This window comes from Tribolium castaneum, chromosome 4 (genome assembly GCF_031307605.1).
Source record: "Tribolium castaneum strain GA2 chromosome 4, icTriCast1.1, whole genome shotgun sequence".
Classification (NCBI taxonomy): domain Eukaryota; kingdom Metazoa; phylum Arthropoda; class Insecta; order Coleoptera; family Tenebrionidae; genus Tribolium; species Tribolium castaneum.
In genome coordinates this window covers 21,197,922-21,216,105 of record NC_087397.1, presented here as the reverse complement: position 1 = coordinate 21,216,105, position 18,184 = coordinate 21,197,922, and the positions used below count along the sequence as shown (strand labels likewise).

Here is an 18,184-nt window from a genome sequence, read left to right as displayed (position 1 = left end):
GTAATAGGTAAGTGTAATCTAGTTGTCAATTGTTAACTATTTTTTTTTTATCTATGTGCCATAAGAAAATTTTTACGATACGCGATTGCATATCGTAATAATAACATAATCCCAATCCCATTAGTTTTGGAGGTTAGGTTATTTATTATATGGTAAAGTTTATTGTTTGTTTCTAGGTGGCAATGGCAATGTTGCTGCGGTTGGGCACGATATTAAAATATCTGAATGGAACAGCTGATAGCAGATGTGTTGTTGAAGGAGAAGAAATAATTAGTGCCAAATTATTGTTGTGCGGTGTCACTAAAATTGAATGCTCCAAATATTCGATTGCGGGTTTGTGCCTCCAGACAAGTGCCCTTAGCAGTGCTCCACACGAAATAAAGGGGGAATTATTAAGTAGCGGCGTCTTCGCGAAACTGGGTCGCTTCGACCTAAATGCGAAGGTGGAGGAAAACCCTGGACCGTGAGAACTGTGGAATTGGAGGAAGAAATTTTAAATCGTATGGAAACAGACAACACTATAAGCACAAATGCGTTAAGTTGTGATATGAACGTTCCGCAAACTACGGTTTGGCGGGTTCTTCATGATAAACACCTTCACCCATACCACGAAGTAAAGGTTCAAGAACTTTTGCCGGGGGATTTCCCAAAACGTTTGGAGTTTTGCCGTTGGATTTTAAGGAAATTTCGAAAATCTTGTTTACGGATGAATCGTCCTTTCCAAGAAAAGGTATCCTAAACTTGAGGAATCGTCACCACTGGGCGCATGAAAATCCACACGCAAGTGTGGTGAATCACACTCATTATGAATTCAGATTAAATTATTGGGTGGGTATCTCGGGTGAACGTATTTTAAGGGGGGGGAGGAATTGCCTATAATTTTAAACGGCCAACGATATTTGTAATTTTGAAATGGGGACCTCTAAGATTTGTTAGACGGTATTCCGCTGACACGGGCGAATATGTGGTTTATGCATGATGGCGCTCCACCACATTATATCCCAGAAGTCTGGGAGTCGCTTCAAAACCATTACCCACAAAGATGGATTGGTCGTGGCAATAACGCCCCACAGGTTTGGCCCCCTAGGAGTCCTGACTTAAACCCCTTAGATTTTTTCGTCTGGGGGAAAATTAAACAGAGGGTTTATGCTACTCTAGTCCAAGACGTTAAAGAGTTAAGACAAAAAATCAGAACAAACGTAGACCATACGGGGTAGGATGTTGAGACGCTTCATCGTGTGAGGAGAAACTTTGTACGACGTGCGAGAGCTTGTGTAGAGGCCAATAGTAGGCATTTTGAGCAAATTATGAATTAAACATCGTGTTATTTCTCCAATGCCCTTTTTAGGGTAATAATATTATTCTATAAATGAATAAATGTTTCATCACCAAAATATAAATAATTGTAAAATTGCAAAACGTTTTGTTACATTCTGGGTTAACATTTTACGATTAAAAAAATGATCATTCATTTTAAGTTTGAATAGCTACGTAAATTAGTTAATTATTGTTATTCTTGGATACAACTAAAAAGTTATTTTAAAAAGAATATTTCTTTTCACAGGAAATAAATTAAGACAAAAGACTCGACATTTTTTTCGATCCGACCCTACCCCTCTACAGATTATTAGTTGTGGTTGTGCGTGAGTCCGTAAGCGGTCTGAGGACTCTGAGGGGTTGTTTACCACAAGTATCGTTTCAGTTTTAATTCATTTTCATTTCATGTTATAAACATTATGTTAGTAATTAAAAATTTTGTAAAACTTTCTGAATGATTCATTTTAGTCAATCATTAATCATTATCCTCGTGCAATTTAAAAAGGTCAAAAATTACTGGCGAGATTACTGCTTGAAAAGTTTTTTTAGGTTATGCAGACGTAGAAGTCGTAGGACTGGCGTTGAAGACATCGCCGGTCCCTTTTGAAAGTCAAATTAGTAGATGCGCCTCCACGTAGTAAGTATCCACGAGCACTGAAGAGTCTGAATGCGTTTACTACGAAGAACTATAACTTAGGAGACGAAACGAGATACAAAATCGTAGGCTTTTCTAAACCCAAAAAAAATAGTACGGCAGAGTAAAATTTATACCGTCTCGGTGTCAAATTGTTTTAAATTAAATGAGATTCAAGCAGTTCACTAATTACTTAGAAAAAATGCAGAAATGTTGAGATTTACATTCTCAACAGACTGAGAAAAACTGAGAACTAAAATTTTCATGACAAACAGAAAAAAATTATTTCAAATTTAAAATTTGCGCTTTTTTCCGTATTTTTCAAAAAGCTGCGAATACGGTTAAAGATACAAGAAAAATGTTTAAAAGAAAGTTGTAGAGAATTAAATTTTCTTTAAAAAAGTCAGCTAGACCATATCTTTATCTTCAACGGTTTAGGGTTTGAAGACGTTCAAAGATGCTCAAGCACGGATCTTCTTTATTTTGCCGGTGGTCAAGTATGGGAAAGTGAATTTATACCCAAACCGTTGAAGATAGACATATCGTGTCGCGAACTTTTTTGTAGCAAATTTAATTCTCTACAACGTCGTTCCTTACACTTTTTGTAGTTTCAATCGTATTCGCTGCGTTTTAATAAATAGGTGACGGTGCCCAAAAAATTATCGCTTAGAAATATCAATTTGCGTTTTTTTTGCAAACACAGCGAATACGGTTGATGATACAAAAAAGTGAAAGGAACGAAGTTGTAGAAAATTAAATTTTCTATAAAAATGTCCGCGACACCATACAGCCTGTATCAGAACTCACTCCCCACCGCCCACCGGAAATGTGCGTATAATTTAATTAAGCTAGTTTCTTTACAAAAAAATTCTAACTCTTTGCGTTTGGGAGATAAGAACGTTTGAAAATATCCAATCACAAAAGGCCTTGCTCTGGAGGACTAGGGGAACAAAACACGTTGCTAGGAAAACAAAAACAGATAGAACAGACAATAAAAGTGGGCACTTGAATTATTATTTATTCCTTAGTAACGCATCTACTGTATGCAGTACACCTGGGAGAGAGCTTCTGGGATTGGCCATTTTGAGACCTCTCTATCTCGCAAACTAAGAATAAAAGACCTACATTTTTTTGCATTTTTGCAATCTCTATTGCTGTTACCACTAGCACCTCTCCGGTGGGGAATAAATTTTAATACACCCTGTATGTCTATCTTCAACGGTTTAGGTATAAATTTATTTTCCAATATTTAACCACCTGCAAAATGAAGGGAATCCATCGCTTGAGCGTCTTTGAATGACTGTGGCCTAAATGTTTGAAAATAGAGATATGGTCTCCGGAATTTTTTCAATAAAATTTAATTCTTTACAACTTTCCTCTGAACATTTTTCTTGTATCTGTAACAGTACTCGCAGCGTTTTGAAAAATATGGGGCAGATTGCAAATTGAATTTTTTTTAAATATAGTTTATGATAAAATTTTTGCACTATTTTTAGCTTCTATTATTGTGAATTTGATGTTTTATCTGCCTGTATTTTTTTATTTCTCTTGAGCTAACCGTTATTTAATAACTATTTTTATAAATTTATTGCTCTGAAAACTTACGGGCTGATTTCAAGTTGAGTTACAACCCGCGCAAATCATGATTGACATAGCAACGGCGCAATGTCAAGATGCGACCGTCGCTTCTTAATTTCAAGTCAAATTTTGCGCGCTATTTTGCTACCGTTGGCTGCAACACCTCTCGAGCAGTCGTAAGTCGATTTGCGACCTGTCAAATTTGCAATTTCATGTGAAAATGGCGGTTGGGACCAAATATTGGTCCCTTTGGCGAACGATTTACTTAAAACTGCTTGACAAATTCAAGTGAAAGTGAAAACAGTGATAACGACGAACGACTTTTGAGACTATTTTTGGTCAACGGCTCTTCGGAAACCCTACTTTTTCAACAAACCCCGGCTTGATGGAACCGTTTGCAGTTCATTTCGCGGGCTTTGACGTAAAACACCAAAAAGGGGCGTTATTCTGCCTTGAACCCCCATGTATAAGCCACATGTGGCTCGACACTAGAACAAACAATAGATAATAGGCAGCAGAGGTCACATTTTCAAAAGCACAACTTTGAAAACCGTCCAGGAACTGACTGCAGGTTTGGACAAGAAAGCCCCCACAATTTATTCATTTTCCAACAGCAGCAGGAAATTCCAGTGCGATGTTTGTTGATGATCGCGAAGAAAGGAAGGAATTACTGGATGGAAGAGGAGATGCAGCAATTTTGGCCATAAATACCTATTACCCAGGAATTGGATCATGGAAATCGGAATTTGTCGTATATTGATAAATAAACTAAATTGAAAACTGTAAAAGAATATATTTGTCTGAAAATGTACCAAAATACATTATTTGTACTGAAATAAATAATAAAAAATTCATGAACTACAGCTTTTTTAAGTTCGGTAGGGGTATGTATATCCACACTGAAAATTTACACAACTATAAGTATTAAAGTCACCGTTTTAACTATAAAATTTGAAGAGGTAAGTTTAAAGTAACTGCCAGTTACTAATTTTAGTTTTTGAAACTTCTTAAATCAGTTTTGATCAAGTTTCTATAAAAGAAAGCACTTTCCTCTCGTAAAATGTTGGAGGGCTTTCGACAATTCTAGTTTATCAGCATTAACAAAAGCTTTGCACTTGTTCACTGACTTCAAATTTCTTTTTCAAATCATCCACTGTCCCTGTTCTTGAACAGAATTTACGACCTGGTTCTAGGTCCTTTCTCAGTGAAATTGAATCAGTGAAGGTCTTTTTCAAACCCCAAAGATGCATCAAACAAATTGTCTCAACGCTTTTAAATTTCATCAGCACTTGTATTTCATCCAGTTTTTCGACAGCCGGCATTTTTAATCGTTCCTGAAAGAAACAACACAAAATTAAAATTGCTTTGACTTAGGATTGACCATAAATGACTGCTCACTAATATTTTTTATTACATTTTTATCATAATAATACTTACCCTTGATTTTTCTTTTCACTTTGAACACAAAAGCAAAACTCAAAAATTAACGGACAAAAGTTGCTGCCACGCTGCGACATGGCAGTTTATCAACTTGAGATCGGACGCATCTCGTGGTCGCAGAGAGCGCGCAAATCAACCGCGCAAAGTTGCACTGCGACCATGATTTGCACTGGTCGTATCTCACAACTTGAAATTGGCCCGTTAGACCGTAATAGAACAACTGCGCCTCTGGCGACATTTTAACCCTCAACTGGTATCGTGGAGTAATTTAATACCCCAGCGACCACATGTTTGTAAAAATCAAGAAGTTTTAATTAAAATTTGGTTTTGTGGTCTCAGATGTTCTCCTAGATTTAATCACTCATTTGAGTGGTAGAACTGGTCATTCTAGAAAACAAGCACTTTGCGGAAAAAAACATCCCACTATATCACTTACTACAGTTGCGAAATTTAGCTTGAGTTCGGAAATGCGCAGAAGTAGAAGCGAAAAATTGTGTATAATTACCGTGAAAAAATAAACTTTTACAAAAGTGACCATAGTGACAATGATCTTGAAGATAACCTTTTCCGAGAAGAAGACAATGATCTTAGTGATGCTGTTAGTGAACATTTATCACAATCTGAATTGGAAGCCGAGACTTCATCAGACGAAGACGAATTAGAAATCAACAATCAAACTGCTTCAACCTCGGACTCTACAAACTCCTTTATGGCCGTAATAAATACAAGTGGGTCAAAAATTCTCCTGGTCCATACCGCACAAGCCAGCAAAATCTGTTGAATTGTATTTTAAACGGCCCTCTAACTGATAATAACTTCACACGATAACGTCATAATTACACCATAATTCGATGCAAATAAAATTAACGTTCGAATGGGTTTTGCACGCAAATGTGTAGCACCTACCTTTCTCGAATCGAAAAATGTGTATAAACATTCTTTTGAACCGGTATTTTCTCCGCTATTCTCCATAATTACAATCAAAGGACAGTTCGTGGCGGATCGTGCGCGCCGCGCAAAATCACAGCCCGCGCGCGCCCGGACTTTCAAATAAACAAATATTCCACAAAACAGGTGCCCCACTTTGCACTTTTAAACCACCTAGCACGACTAATCACTGGTTTCGTTTAATTTTCTGAGAGATAACAACAACAACACCGACTGTGTGACAACCGCGCGGTGACAACTGTCAAATGGTCCAAATTGGTGCAAAGTCAAAGCACTCTTGGCAGATTTTTGAAAAGTATGTTTCAGGTTTGTTGAAAGCATAGACAAGACAGTAAACTATAGCACGCAGACTTATACAGGGAATTTTTTTTTAACTCTGAACATAGTCCTTATGTTCAATCTGAAAAAAAAACATATCAAAGCATTGGTCTAATTTAAACTACGAATAGTTACCAATGAAACGTAAAAATAATTATTTGATGTCAAGTGTCAGCTTATTTGAAGTTTGTGTTATTATTACGATAAAATAAAAAAAAATGTATTCAACGAAAGAGAAGATACAGATAATGATATTATACAATGCCAATAACAGCCTAAGAAATGTGCTTGACATCTTTTCTGTATCTTTCTCCGATCGGCCAATTCCATCAATTGGAACCATTCATAATATTATTTCCAACTTAATAAACGCGGGTGTATCGAATGTCGAAATGTCGAATTAGAGATGGGCAAAACTGTGATTTTGTCGTCACAGTTCCGAACTGTTACTGCTCCAACAAAATCACTGTGACAAAAACCTGTGATTTTGTCACAGACTGTGACACTGAATTTGTGGAATTATTACAGAAACGTATTGGATTAAAGTTTTATGTGTAAATATACTAGAATTCCTGCATTTATAAATAAATGCATAAGAGAGCGCATTATTTTATTTTAAACTGCCATCAATTGACATTTTTGCTGTTCTAGTTGTTTTATGAATACGATAGTACATGCGTTTGGTACATTAAAAATTAATATTTTCAAAAAACTAAATAAAAGTTCAATATGTGCTACTATCGAGCGTTCAAATAAAAACCTTGGCTCAGGAGACTGTAGAATCTTCTTTTGTTTTTTAATTTTCCAGTGTAGAATTTTGACAGTCGACGGGGCCACTACCATTACGAAATGTCAATATTGTCAAACGAAAATCTTCTTTGATTTCACTCAAAGACCTGCTGAAAGTTAAACCAAACACCACAGCAGAAATGCGCGCAGTGACCCAAGGCAGCCATAATTTCAAAAAGTAGAAAAAAAAATATTTAAGAAATTTTGGTGATTTTATTTTGCTGCCACTTTTAGACCTTCGATGCAAATACACGAGCGTACTTCGATAAATGAGTGAGTTTGTGACTGGAATTTTTAATCGAAACAGTTGGTGTAAATTTTATTTAGGCTTTCAAGTAAACCTGGCTAGAATGAGTCAAAGGACAAACTAAGAACATGTTTGTTGTAGGGAAAAAGCATGCATTAACAGAATACTCCCAGATTCCGTCAACCTTTTTCTTCCGTTGGGGCAGTACGATTCCAACATAAACATTTTATGTTGTTAATAAAAAAACATGATTAACACTCGAACAACGAACTAAAGCATAATAAAACACAAAATTCGAACAGTGCAGTCAAACCACAAAAAATTGTGCACTCACAGACAATTATGGAGTTCTCAAAACGTTGAACAGAGAGAAAAATACGATGAAATAAGACTGAATGCAAAGCAAAACAAGTAACGAGTAAAACAAGATTACAAGGGTGGAAAAATACCTAACCTCAAAACTTTTTGACATTCCATAAATGACTGGCGGCAACTATTTCCGAATCCGATTACACTGTTCCCAAGTTCAAATTTAAAGCACAGCCAACTGAGCCAAGGTTTTTAAATGAACGCATGATATAATATACCAACGCACCTCAAGGTCCAAACACAGTCTAAACATAAATATCCGATTTCTTCAGCTTAAATACAGAGAAATTGGTCCAGCGTCTCAGGAATGTTATTTTGTTTTGCTTTTTAAGTCTTTTAGGCGATATTAGATTAGTTTAGTTATTAGTACCCAATCAGTTATTGCCGTGAGCAGTGCACAGAAAAAAAATGAGTGGTGCCATTAAAAAGAAAAATAGCCCTATTTTACCGCTATTAATAGTGACATTGCAAAATGCAATATTTGTCGACAATCGTTTTCTTAAAAAACGTCGATGTCTAATTTAAAAAGACATTTATTACGAAAACATCATACAGTTAAATTGATAGTTCCAAATGAACAATCGCTGGTTCCATCAGTTTCAATAGACTCAAATTCAAATCGAGAACCGCAACCGGGACCGTCACGTGAAGTGAGTACCTAAAAATATTTTTTTAAGTAACTATAATGCTATTTTGGCGTTTAGGTGCTTTTTGAAACTGAACAGCAAGAAAACATAAACACAAAAGCAGCAATAGGAAAATTTATAGAAACTCGTAAACCACAAAAGCAATCTTCAGTTTCAAGTTATTTGCAACGAAAATTGAATCAAAGCGCCAAGAAAAAAATTAATGAAACATTATTACGACTATTTTACATGGATTTTCAACCTTTTCGTATTGTTGAAGATGACGGGTTTAAAGCTTTCGTCCACGAGTTAAATCCCAATTATATGCCGTTCATGATGTATTTAGACACGCAGTAAGCCATGAAATTTTTTTGTCAGGTTGGCGCCAGGGTCTGAGATTTGAAGTAATTTTTGAATTTTGTCACTTAATTGTCAACACAAAATGCCAAAAGTAATTTCGGCTGAGAAAAAAGTATGTTTAAAAAGATGCTTCAACGAATACAAAGCGGATAGGCCAGATTTTACCAACGAGGACATTTATCAAAGGCTATCGCGTATCTTTGAGGTAGATATAACGTTTGTGTGTAAAAATATGAATTAATAATCCCCTCGTAGGTTAGTAGATGTTCAATAATTGATATACTAAAAGAAGACTTTGAAAATCTAAAGCCTTCTTATTGTGCAAAAAGACCGAAAACAGATGTATTTTTAAATTTTGTATTCCGGAAAGATCTACAAAATCTCATTTGGCAGTATAACTCAAAAAATGAATACTTTACACTTGATACACTGTTAAAGCCAGCAAAACACAATTTGGAATTTGATGGTGAACGAACTACTTTGTACAAACTTTTAAAGTCCATGGGTTATAAATATAAACTGGTAAATGGGAGAAAAATCTTATGTGAACAAAAACATGTTGTTGCATCCAAAATCGTTTTTCTAAGGAAGTTTTTGCAATATCAAAATTCTAGTGAAAATATAATGTTTGTGTACTTGGATATAACATGGATATACCAAAATGGTAGTTGCATTCGTCGCTGGGTTCATGAAAATGACTTAAAAAGTAATCCCTCAAAAATCAAAAATGAAGGCAAAAGGTTCACTATACTGCATACAGGGTGTCAGTTTGGTTTCCTGGAAGGATGTGACCTTTTACTGGATGCAGCAAATAATGATCGAGAGTATCATAAAACAATGAACGGCGAAATATTTCAGAGGTGGGTGATTTCTCAATTAATTCCTGCTTTAGCAAAAATCCAAAAAAATTGCGTGGTCGTAATGGATAATGCACCTTACCATTCGATGCAGTTAAACAATATGCCCTCATTTTCTGGTAATAAAACTGTAATGCAGGAATGGTTGATTAATCACAACATACAATTTGATCAAAATTTCACGAAAAAGCAGTTGTGGGAGTTAATACAACCTTTTAGAGAAAATTTAGAAAAACATTATGTAATAGACAAAATTTTGAACGACCAAGGCCATGAAGTTCTTAGACTACCCCCATACCATTGTCAATATAACCCTATAGAATTGGCATGAGGGTTTTCTAAGAACTATTACAACAAACATATAAACGAGCAACCACCTTCAAGACATAAAATTGCCAATTTATGGCTTGAATCTCTTTCACACTATACGCCTGTTATGTGGCAAAATTTTTGTCGACATTGTAAAGACTTAATCTATGCAATATAATTGGTGTTATATTATTTCTATTATTAATTTAATACTTTTTTTTAATTTGGAAGTATATAGGTAAGGCAACAATGCCTGTGATCAAGGCTGTGACATTAATATGTTGACAACTCTAACCTACAAAATCAAATTCCAGTATCACCAACTAAAATGCCATATTTCCATAGCCACTGCGAATCTAAATACCTCGTGAACGGCATATATTTACTGAAGAAGTAAAGAAAAAATCTCTAAGTTGGAAAGATGATAAAAGATACCTTTTACCTAATTCTACAGATACATTAGCTTATCGACACGTATTAGTTTATGGAAATTGTTGAATAAATCGCTATTTTTTATTAGTGTTGAAGTAATCAATTAATCATAATATTCTACGTATTTGTCTATGATTTATATTATAATAGCTATTTTAAAACCCCCCATGTAATATATAACCACACTTCCCCAAAAAATGGTATTTTTTAAAGACTTTTAAATGTCGAAACGTCGTCACTCAAATAAACTTTTTGCATCAAAAATATCCTCTATTTCTACGATCCAACCAACTACATACCAAAAAAAGGATCCGAGAAGTACTCTACAATGCGAATAACTAAAATATTAAGCTCGAAAATCTTAGGTGAGACATCCTGTATATTCACATTTAATTTTGCTGTAAATGTAAATATGAATATAATTCGTATTTACAGGCGTATTCATTGGTATTCATATTTATTATAAATATTTGTATTTGGAAACTGGCGTTTGCTTATCACTTATCGGTTATCAAAAGTTTTCATAATTTTTCATGCACCACAACAGAAATTTTGGGGGTTTCCGGCATTTTTTGAGCGCAGTATAAATATATTCGTATTTTTACGTGTAAATACGGATACATTTTTACTTACAGATATAATATAATAAATACGAATACGTTGGTATTTATATTTATCTATAAATATTATATTGCTTATTACTTATCAGTCAGTGAGGGCTGAGGCGCCTATAGATATTTGTAAATAATACTATAATCTATAAAATTGCTTATCCTGACCCATCAACGCATAGCTTAAACGGCTAAGTATACAATCTTAAAATTTTCACAGTAGATAGGTTTTATAACGTAGGCATCCACTGAGAAAAGATTTTTGGAAAATGATCCTCCAAAGGGGTTAAATGGGATGTTAAAATTAGTATAAAAATCCGTTATTTTTGAAGTCATAACCATAAAACTTTATATTTTGATTTTCGATTAAAAATTGAGAAGAACGTGTTTCTAGATTTGTGAAAAATCAACCCCTAAAGAGGTTAAATGGGGAGTTAAATTTAAAATAAAACGCCGTCATTTTTTACAAAATATTAATGTTATTCCATAAAAATTGGTATTTAGGCTTTAGATTAAAAACTAGTGGATGTATGCAAATCCTATCGGATTCGCAAGGCCATGTTGTGCCGCTGCTAAGCATAAAGCCGTCGAACCCCTCTTCGACCCCCTTTGCCGCCCTTCAATCCCCTTAATTTTGTTTTGTCACGAAACGCACCTTTGAGTTATTAAAAAAGAAATAGTGACCAGGGTTAGTCAAGCGGCATAGGAGAAACGGTTTATTAAATCATACTATCAACATGCGGCGCCACGTGCGTTATCTATGCAGATTTCTGTAAATTTGGGGTACGTGGCACGGTCGTTAATAGAAACTACTTATGCCATCTTTTGGTAGTGTGATTTCAAATTAAATCCACGAATTTATCCAAAAATCCAAAATATTAAGCAACCTTTGGCGCGTAATCTCACACTACATTCAACGGTGTCAAAAAGTTTTTTCAATTTTAAATGTTTTAATTTCCAATTTGAATTATTCTGCTACGTGTTGTGTTCGTGGTTTTCTCTTTTTATTCTTATTTGAATTCGTTTGTTGGTGTTATCTACTCCTAAAGTAATCTCAAAAACATTTAACTTTTGAACTTTCGAAGGCTAAAATTTGGTAAATCGGGATTTTTTTGCCACCAAAAATACTATGTAATACATACCTCCAGCTCTGGTGTGGACCTATTATACACTTAAAAGGCAACCTACAACGTTTATTAAAAAACTTCTGGCTGGCTGGAACACATGATTCTGGAAACAGTGCATCTCTTTACTTGTGAGAGCTATCCAGAAACAAATCGACTTGGGCACCAAAAATAACTTCGAGAATTTAAACCAAATTTCATTTTTTCAGTGGACATCTATGATGGACACCGTTTAAGACTTCTACCTTGCACATAGTGTCTTTTATTTAATACACACGTTCATTCATTCATTTGTACAAAAGCCACAAAAACGTATCTTGAACTCCCTCCTTTTTACCGTTAAGTTTCAAGACTGGTGAATCCACCAAAGTGGAGTCCTTACCTCTTACTCATAATAAGTTCATATAAGTAAATTTGTTGTAAAGTCATCTACGTGAGTCTACAACCAACACGAAAACATACAAGAAATGTTTGCACAAACTATTAAAAGCACTACTTTTCTGTGAAAATTGAATTGGGCACATGCCTAAAACTCCAATGGTACCTTATTAGAGTCCGTATTTACTTATTTAGTTCTTTAATTTTTTTCCAAGTTTCAAAATAATGTTAAAAAACCGGTTTTTGAGGGTGAGGAAGTCGCCAAATTAATATGTGGAAGCCAAACACGACATTTATTTCTTATAATTGATGTTTTCATAATTTGTGAAACGTTAATTCATTAATAAATTATTTTCATTCATTGTATTAATTTTTCCTTTATATTTATAATACTAACAAAATTTTGCAATTAAACACATTTATCCGATTTTCAATAAAATCGGTTATGTGTGTGTTTAAATTGTAAAAAAATAAAAAAATTAAATTAATTGTATAAATAATAAAATATTTAAATTTGCCGCCAATTTTAGTTCCTCATACTATCAAGATATGGCGCTATTATCGAAATTTTGACGACGAGTGAATTACGTGTTACTTGATTTTCTATAACAACTATATTCTATGATAGTGACCTAACAGTGCTCTAGATGCGCTGTATCTCGGCAATAGGTATGAAAATTGGAGAAAAACACTCACTCCCTATGCACAAACTTCATAGAAATGTTCCTTTGGTCCTTTTGGATCAGCTAGGGCTCATTAGCACTGATTTTATATCGTTCTGGCCGTATGTTGTGGTGTGCCTTTTTAGGGCACGTCAAATTTGACAATTAGGTAACATTAATTTCGAGTTTTTTCGCCAAATTCTACTTTACGGGCCTACTAAGTCTCAAACAACACTTTAGAATTCACCATTCCACTCTTCCAAGTCAAAAAGTTTAGAACAGTTGTTTTACAAACTGATAATAACGTCACAATTACACTATAATCCGATGCAAATAAAATTAACGTTCGAATGGGTTTTGGACGCAAATGTGTAGCACCTACCTTTCTCAAATCGAAAAATGTGTTTAAAACAGTCTTTTGAACCCGTAGTATTTCCTTCCATATTTTCCATAATTACAATCAAGGGGCAGTTCGTGGCGCATGGTGCGCGCCGCTCCAAGTCACAGCCCGCGCGCGCCCCCACTTGCAAATTCACAAATAGTCCACAAAACAGGTGCCCCACTTTGCGCTTTTGAACCACCCAGCTTAACTAATCACTGGTTTCGTTTGATTTTCTGAAAGATAACAACAAAACCGACTGTGTGACAACCGCGCGGTGACAACTGTCAAACCTCTCTAATCTGTGGCAGTGTCTAGATTGGTGCAAAGTCAAAGCACTCTTGGCAGTTTTTTGAAAAGTGTGTTTCAGGTTTGTTGAAAATTCCCCTCCAAGGGAATTAAACAAAAAATCCTTCATTGTTGAAGTTATACATATCAATTAATATCTTAGACATTCGGTTAAAAAGGAAGAAAATATGTTTCAGCATTTTTAAAAATTACATCCACAAAGGACTTCACTTTTGAAGTTACGAGTATATCCAAAAGAATTGGTTTTACGGTTGAAAAGAAAGAAAACGCGTTTCAGAATTTTTGAAAATTACATCTACAAGAGCGCTAAACAGGGAATGAGTTTGTTTGCAATTATGAAAGAAACCAAAATTTACTCTGGTTCGCACTGGGTCACGGTTTTAAAGTTCATAATAAAATTATGTGTTTCTCGTGGAGGGAGATACTTCTGGAAAGAAGGTGCCCTATAACCACCAATGTTAGTTTCTTGGCAATCTACAAAACACCTTTTATGGTCTATTCCAGGCCCCTGAAGGTCTATACAGATTAAGGGTTCACACGCAGGGGTGGGGCAAAGGGGGAAACGGCTGAAATAGTTAAACTTTTTTGCTTTAAATTGTGAATTCATAGAATTATTTCTTACACAATTTTCTGTTAAAGGTATGGATGACTTATGCCGTAAATGTGTCGTGCCCGGTTGTGGGAATCGGCGAAAACCTCTTCATAGGTTCCCGCACCCTAAAAAATCTTTATGGAGGTTTCGCCAATGGATTAAGCGAGTAGGTAGTCCTCGTTTGGCGAATTTCACAGAAGTCTTCAACAGGGTCCGCATTTGCAATAACCATTTTGTTGCTACAGATTTTGTTGGTCTGACCAACAGATTGACGAGTAATGCCATAACCTTTAGGTGAGTTTTATTTATACCCACAATATATATATATATATATATATATATATATATATATATATATATATATATATATATATATATATATCTATATCTTTGTCTACAGATTCTCAGGAAACAGTGGGTGAGCAAAGTAAGTCTTTTTTAAGAAAAAAATTGAGTTTGTTTTGTTACATTTTGTGTTTTAGAAACTCCTCCGTTAGATACTACTGAAGAGGTGGAGGACGAACCACTTCAGTTTGTAACTCCTGTGAAGGAGTAGTCTCCTGAGGTGTTGGAGATGGCCTTACGAACTCCACGAAAAAGGATCACTCCTGTTAAAAGTAATGTACCATAATTTAAAACATAGATCATAATAAAAAATAAAATACTGTAGGTGCGAAGCAAGGTGTCTCCGAGACCAGGGAACCTATGGAGGCCACCATTCCTGAGGGTGAAGTATTAGCAGGTAAATGTTTTCAAATGCGTAATGACGTGAACCTATTTAAATGCTTGATATAGAAAAATATAAGTGTAGTTGTGAGTTCTTATTGTTATTATTTATTATTTGAATGATTTGTGTATTGTGGATTCTTTTGATAATGCTCTTTTCTGTCCTATGATATTAGTAGTTATACTCATGATTAGTTTTTTCATTAGTTAGTGTGAAATATGTATCTTTAGTTACAAGTACGATACATACAATTTAGGATAAACAAAGTTTTCAGCAAAGTAAGTAGGTTTGTAATTTAAAATTAAATTTGTAATGAACTAACTTTCGGTTGCTCTAAATTTATTGAGTTACGTTATAACATTTATAACTACAAATTGCTTGTTTTTTTATGGTAACTCATGTTTTTGGGCTTACAATCATAAACCTGAAGTACTTGTAGTTTTAGTAATCTTTAACAGTTTTTATGCATGCTAGTGGCAGTAACTATGCACTTCTGTTTCTTAAATTTCTGTACAATTATATAGAAACATAAAGACATTAACCTTGATGTTTTGGTTTTGGTACTTTTGCTCTTTAGTTTCTACATGTCTAATTTTATAAATAAAGGTTTCTTTGAATTGCTTTTCTATGTTAGTATGCTTGTAGCAGTTCGATCAGTGTGGTGTAAAGTGTCTATTAAATATTCCAAAACTATAAAAACGCCAACGTCGCATTTTTATCAATCTTATTTAAAAAAATAAATATGTAAATTGCGACATTGGCATTTTTTTTAAATTTTGAATAGCTAATACGTGTCAATAATAATTTATAATGTTTATAGGTGTTGGTTTTGAACAACAGCCTGAACCATCTTGGCTTGAAACTTCACCATCGCAAATGACAGAGGTTCTTTTGCAATGTATGTAAATATTAGTAGTCATTTATATGATTTACAGTAAACATTTTTTATAAAAATGTTAATTAAGTATTATTACCATATCATAAATATTAACAAATTAACATTTTACAGGCGATATTATTGAGTCGCCAGTCGAACCATCTTGCGCTGACAGCCCACAATTGGAAACGACCGAGTTTGTTTTACGACGTATGTAAATTTTAGCCATCATTTTCATGTCGTTTTTTCAAAGTACAATGTGTTTTTAAATGATTCTCATCTAGTTAACTTTGAAATTGGTTTACATGTAAAAAAAATATTATGCCGCTCTGCTCAATTTAATTCCCTGTCAATAAATGTCAAAACTCATTTGTGAAATTCACCAATTGTCAATTAATTTTAAAAATTTCGTTAAATTGTAACTAAATTTTTACACTGTACAAGAAACCACTTTTATTGTCGTAGCTTATTTCCGAATTAGAGCCGAATGGTAATATTCGGTGTCTAAATGCCTGTCATTAATTCTATAAAGCGGCATTTCTGATTTTACATGGCTTCATAGACGACTAGATGAGAATCATTTAAAAACACACAGTGGTATTCGTTATTGATAATATCATGGAACCACAAAATAATTTGGAACATTTTACAGGTGATAATATTGAGCCACAACCTGGGCCATCGTGGGCTGACCCAACGAATAGTATTGAGCCACAACCTGGGCCATCGGGAGTTTCTCTACAAAGTATGTAAATAGTAGACATAACAAGCGTCAAAAATGCATGATCTCGTAGTGTGTCTTGGCTAAGCCAACGTATTATCCATTTTTTTATTAAACAATTAAACAGTGCCAAAATCGAGTATAAAAGTAGTTCGTATGGCTTTAAAATGGAAAATTGAGGAATTGTTTTCTTCTTTACCGCAAAACTTTTTCTTGATTTTATTTTATTTAATTAATATTTTATTAATACATGTTTTGTAATGTCCCTGATATTTGACAAATCTTGATGCTGCAAAAATAAATAATTTGCGAAACCAGTTGGGCTCAAATATGTTTTATACTTGGTGAAGATCCCCTTCTTTAAAACATAATCTTTATCTCTTCTTCATTTGCGCTATTTCAACTTACTCTTCCATACTCTAAGACTATATTTTGGCTCATCGGATACGAACGAGATAAGAACCGCTTAAGTAGACTATCAAAATTATTTTTTGTATTATTCTTAATATTGTATTAGGTGTATTACATAATTAATTTATAATGTTTTTTACAGATGTAGTATTTGAAAAACGGCAGGGGCCGAAAAGTACAAAAAAATCAGAACGTAAGTTATACTTAAAATACAGCGATTGATTTTAATTATTTTTTTTACAGCTTTAATACAACGCGCTGGCATATCTTCGGGGACGGTGCTCAATGAACGCGAGAAGAAGTTATTAAAATTTGCGAAAATTTTAAACTCGCGAATGAGACGCTTGAAAAAAAATTTGAAAAGCACAAAGGCTGTTCATAAGTTGTACAAAGAGGAAAATGTAAGGCATGTAATTGAAAATTTAACTCCTGTGCAGCAAAGATTTATTTTAAGTCAATTGAGAAATGTAGGGCGCGTACCTCAGGGCAGAAATTTTACCTTTGAGGAGAAGGCTGATGATGTTGCTTTTTACAAAAGCAGTCCTCGGGGGTACAAATTTCTGTCCTCAATTTGGGCGCTCCCTTCAGTACGTACACTGCAGGCAACTCTCAACAAAGTTCCTATCAGGCCCGGCATTTCCAAACATACATTTAAAATCCTCAGCAAGCAAAAGTGGAAAGATGAGAGGGACCGAATTTGTACTCTCATCTCGACTACTTGCCTGAGGAGGATTAAGTCGTAGGGTTTGAAGATGACGGGACTACAAGGACTAGAGCGGTGGCTGACCATGTTGCTGTCTTTATGATTCGTGGAGTTTACAAACGGTGGAAGCAACCTGTAGCTTTTGCCTGTTGTAAATCTGCGATGAAAGCTAGCAGCATAGCTCATCTTTTGAAGGCACTTAGGAACCGTTTATTAGAACGTAATTCCCGGTTTAGCTGCCATGTAGAGGGGAAGCATGTAACTGGGGTTGCCAAGTGGGAATATATCGAAAGGTTGGTGAAGATAGACCTGGAGAAAGACAGGGTTTTCCGGCTGTTACCGCAGCTTTCTCTTTACCATGTGATGAAAAATTGCAATCCAAAGATGAAAGTTTCGGTAGCAGCAAAGGTCTTACGCCAAAAAGTAGCTTCAATAATGTATGAGTTTGCTAGTTCTGGAAACGAGA

At 34.7% G+C, this 18,184-nt stretch overlaps 1 protein-coding gene across 1 annotated transcript; it reads left to right on the top strand.

The window, feature by feature from the left end:
- Positions 1 to 14,665: 14,665 nt before the first annotated feature.
- On the top strand, positions 14,666 to 17,758 carry LOC107399186 (uncharacterized). The gene is made up of 8 exons (XM_064356246.1): positions 14,666 to 14,706; positions 14,762 to 14,896; positions 14,950 to 15,021; positions 15,827 to 15,904; positions 16,016 to 16,093; positions 16,536 to 16,628; positions 17,158 to 17,208; positions 17,259 to 17,758. Exons 2-8 carry the CDS (start codon positions 14,854 to 14,856, stop codon positions 17,756 to 17,758), a joined length of 915 nt encoding a protein of 304 aa, XP_064212316.1. The 5' UTR covers positions 14,666 to 14,706; positions 14,762 to 14,853.
- The last annotated feature ends 426 nt before the right edge of the window (positions 17,759 to 18,184 follow it).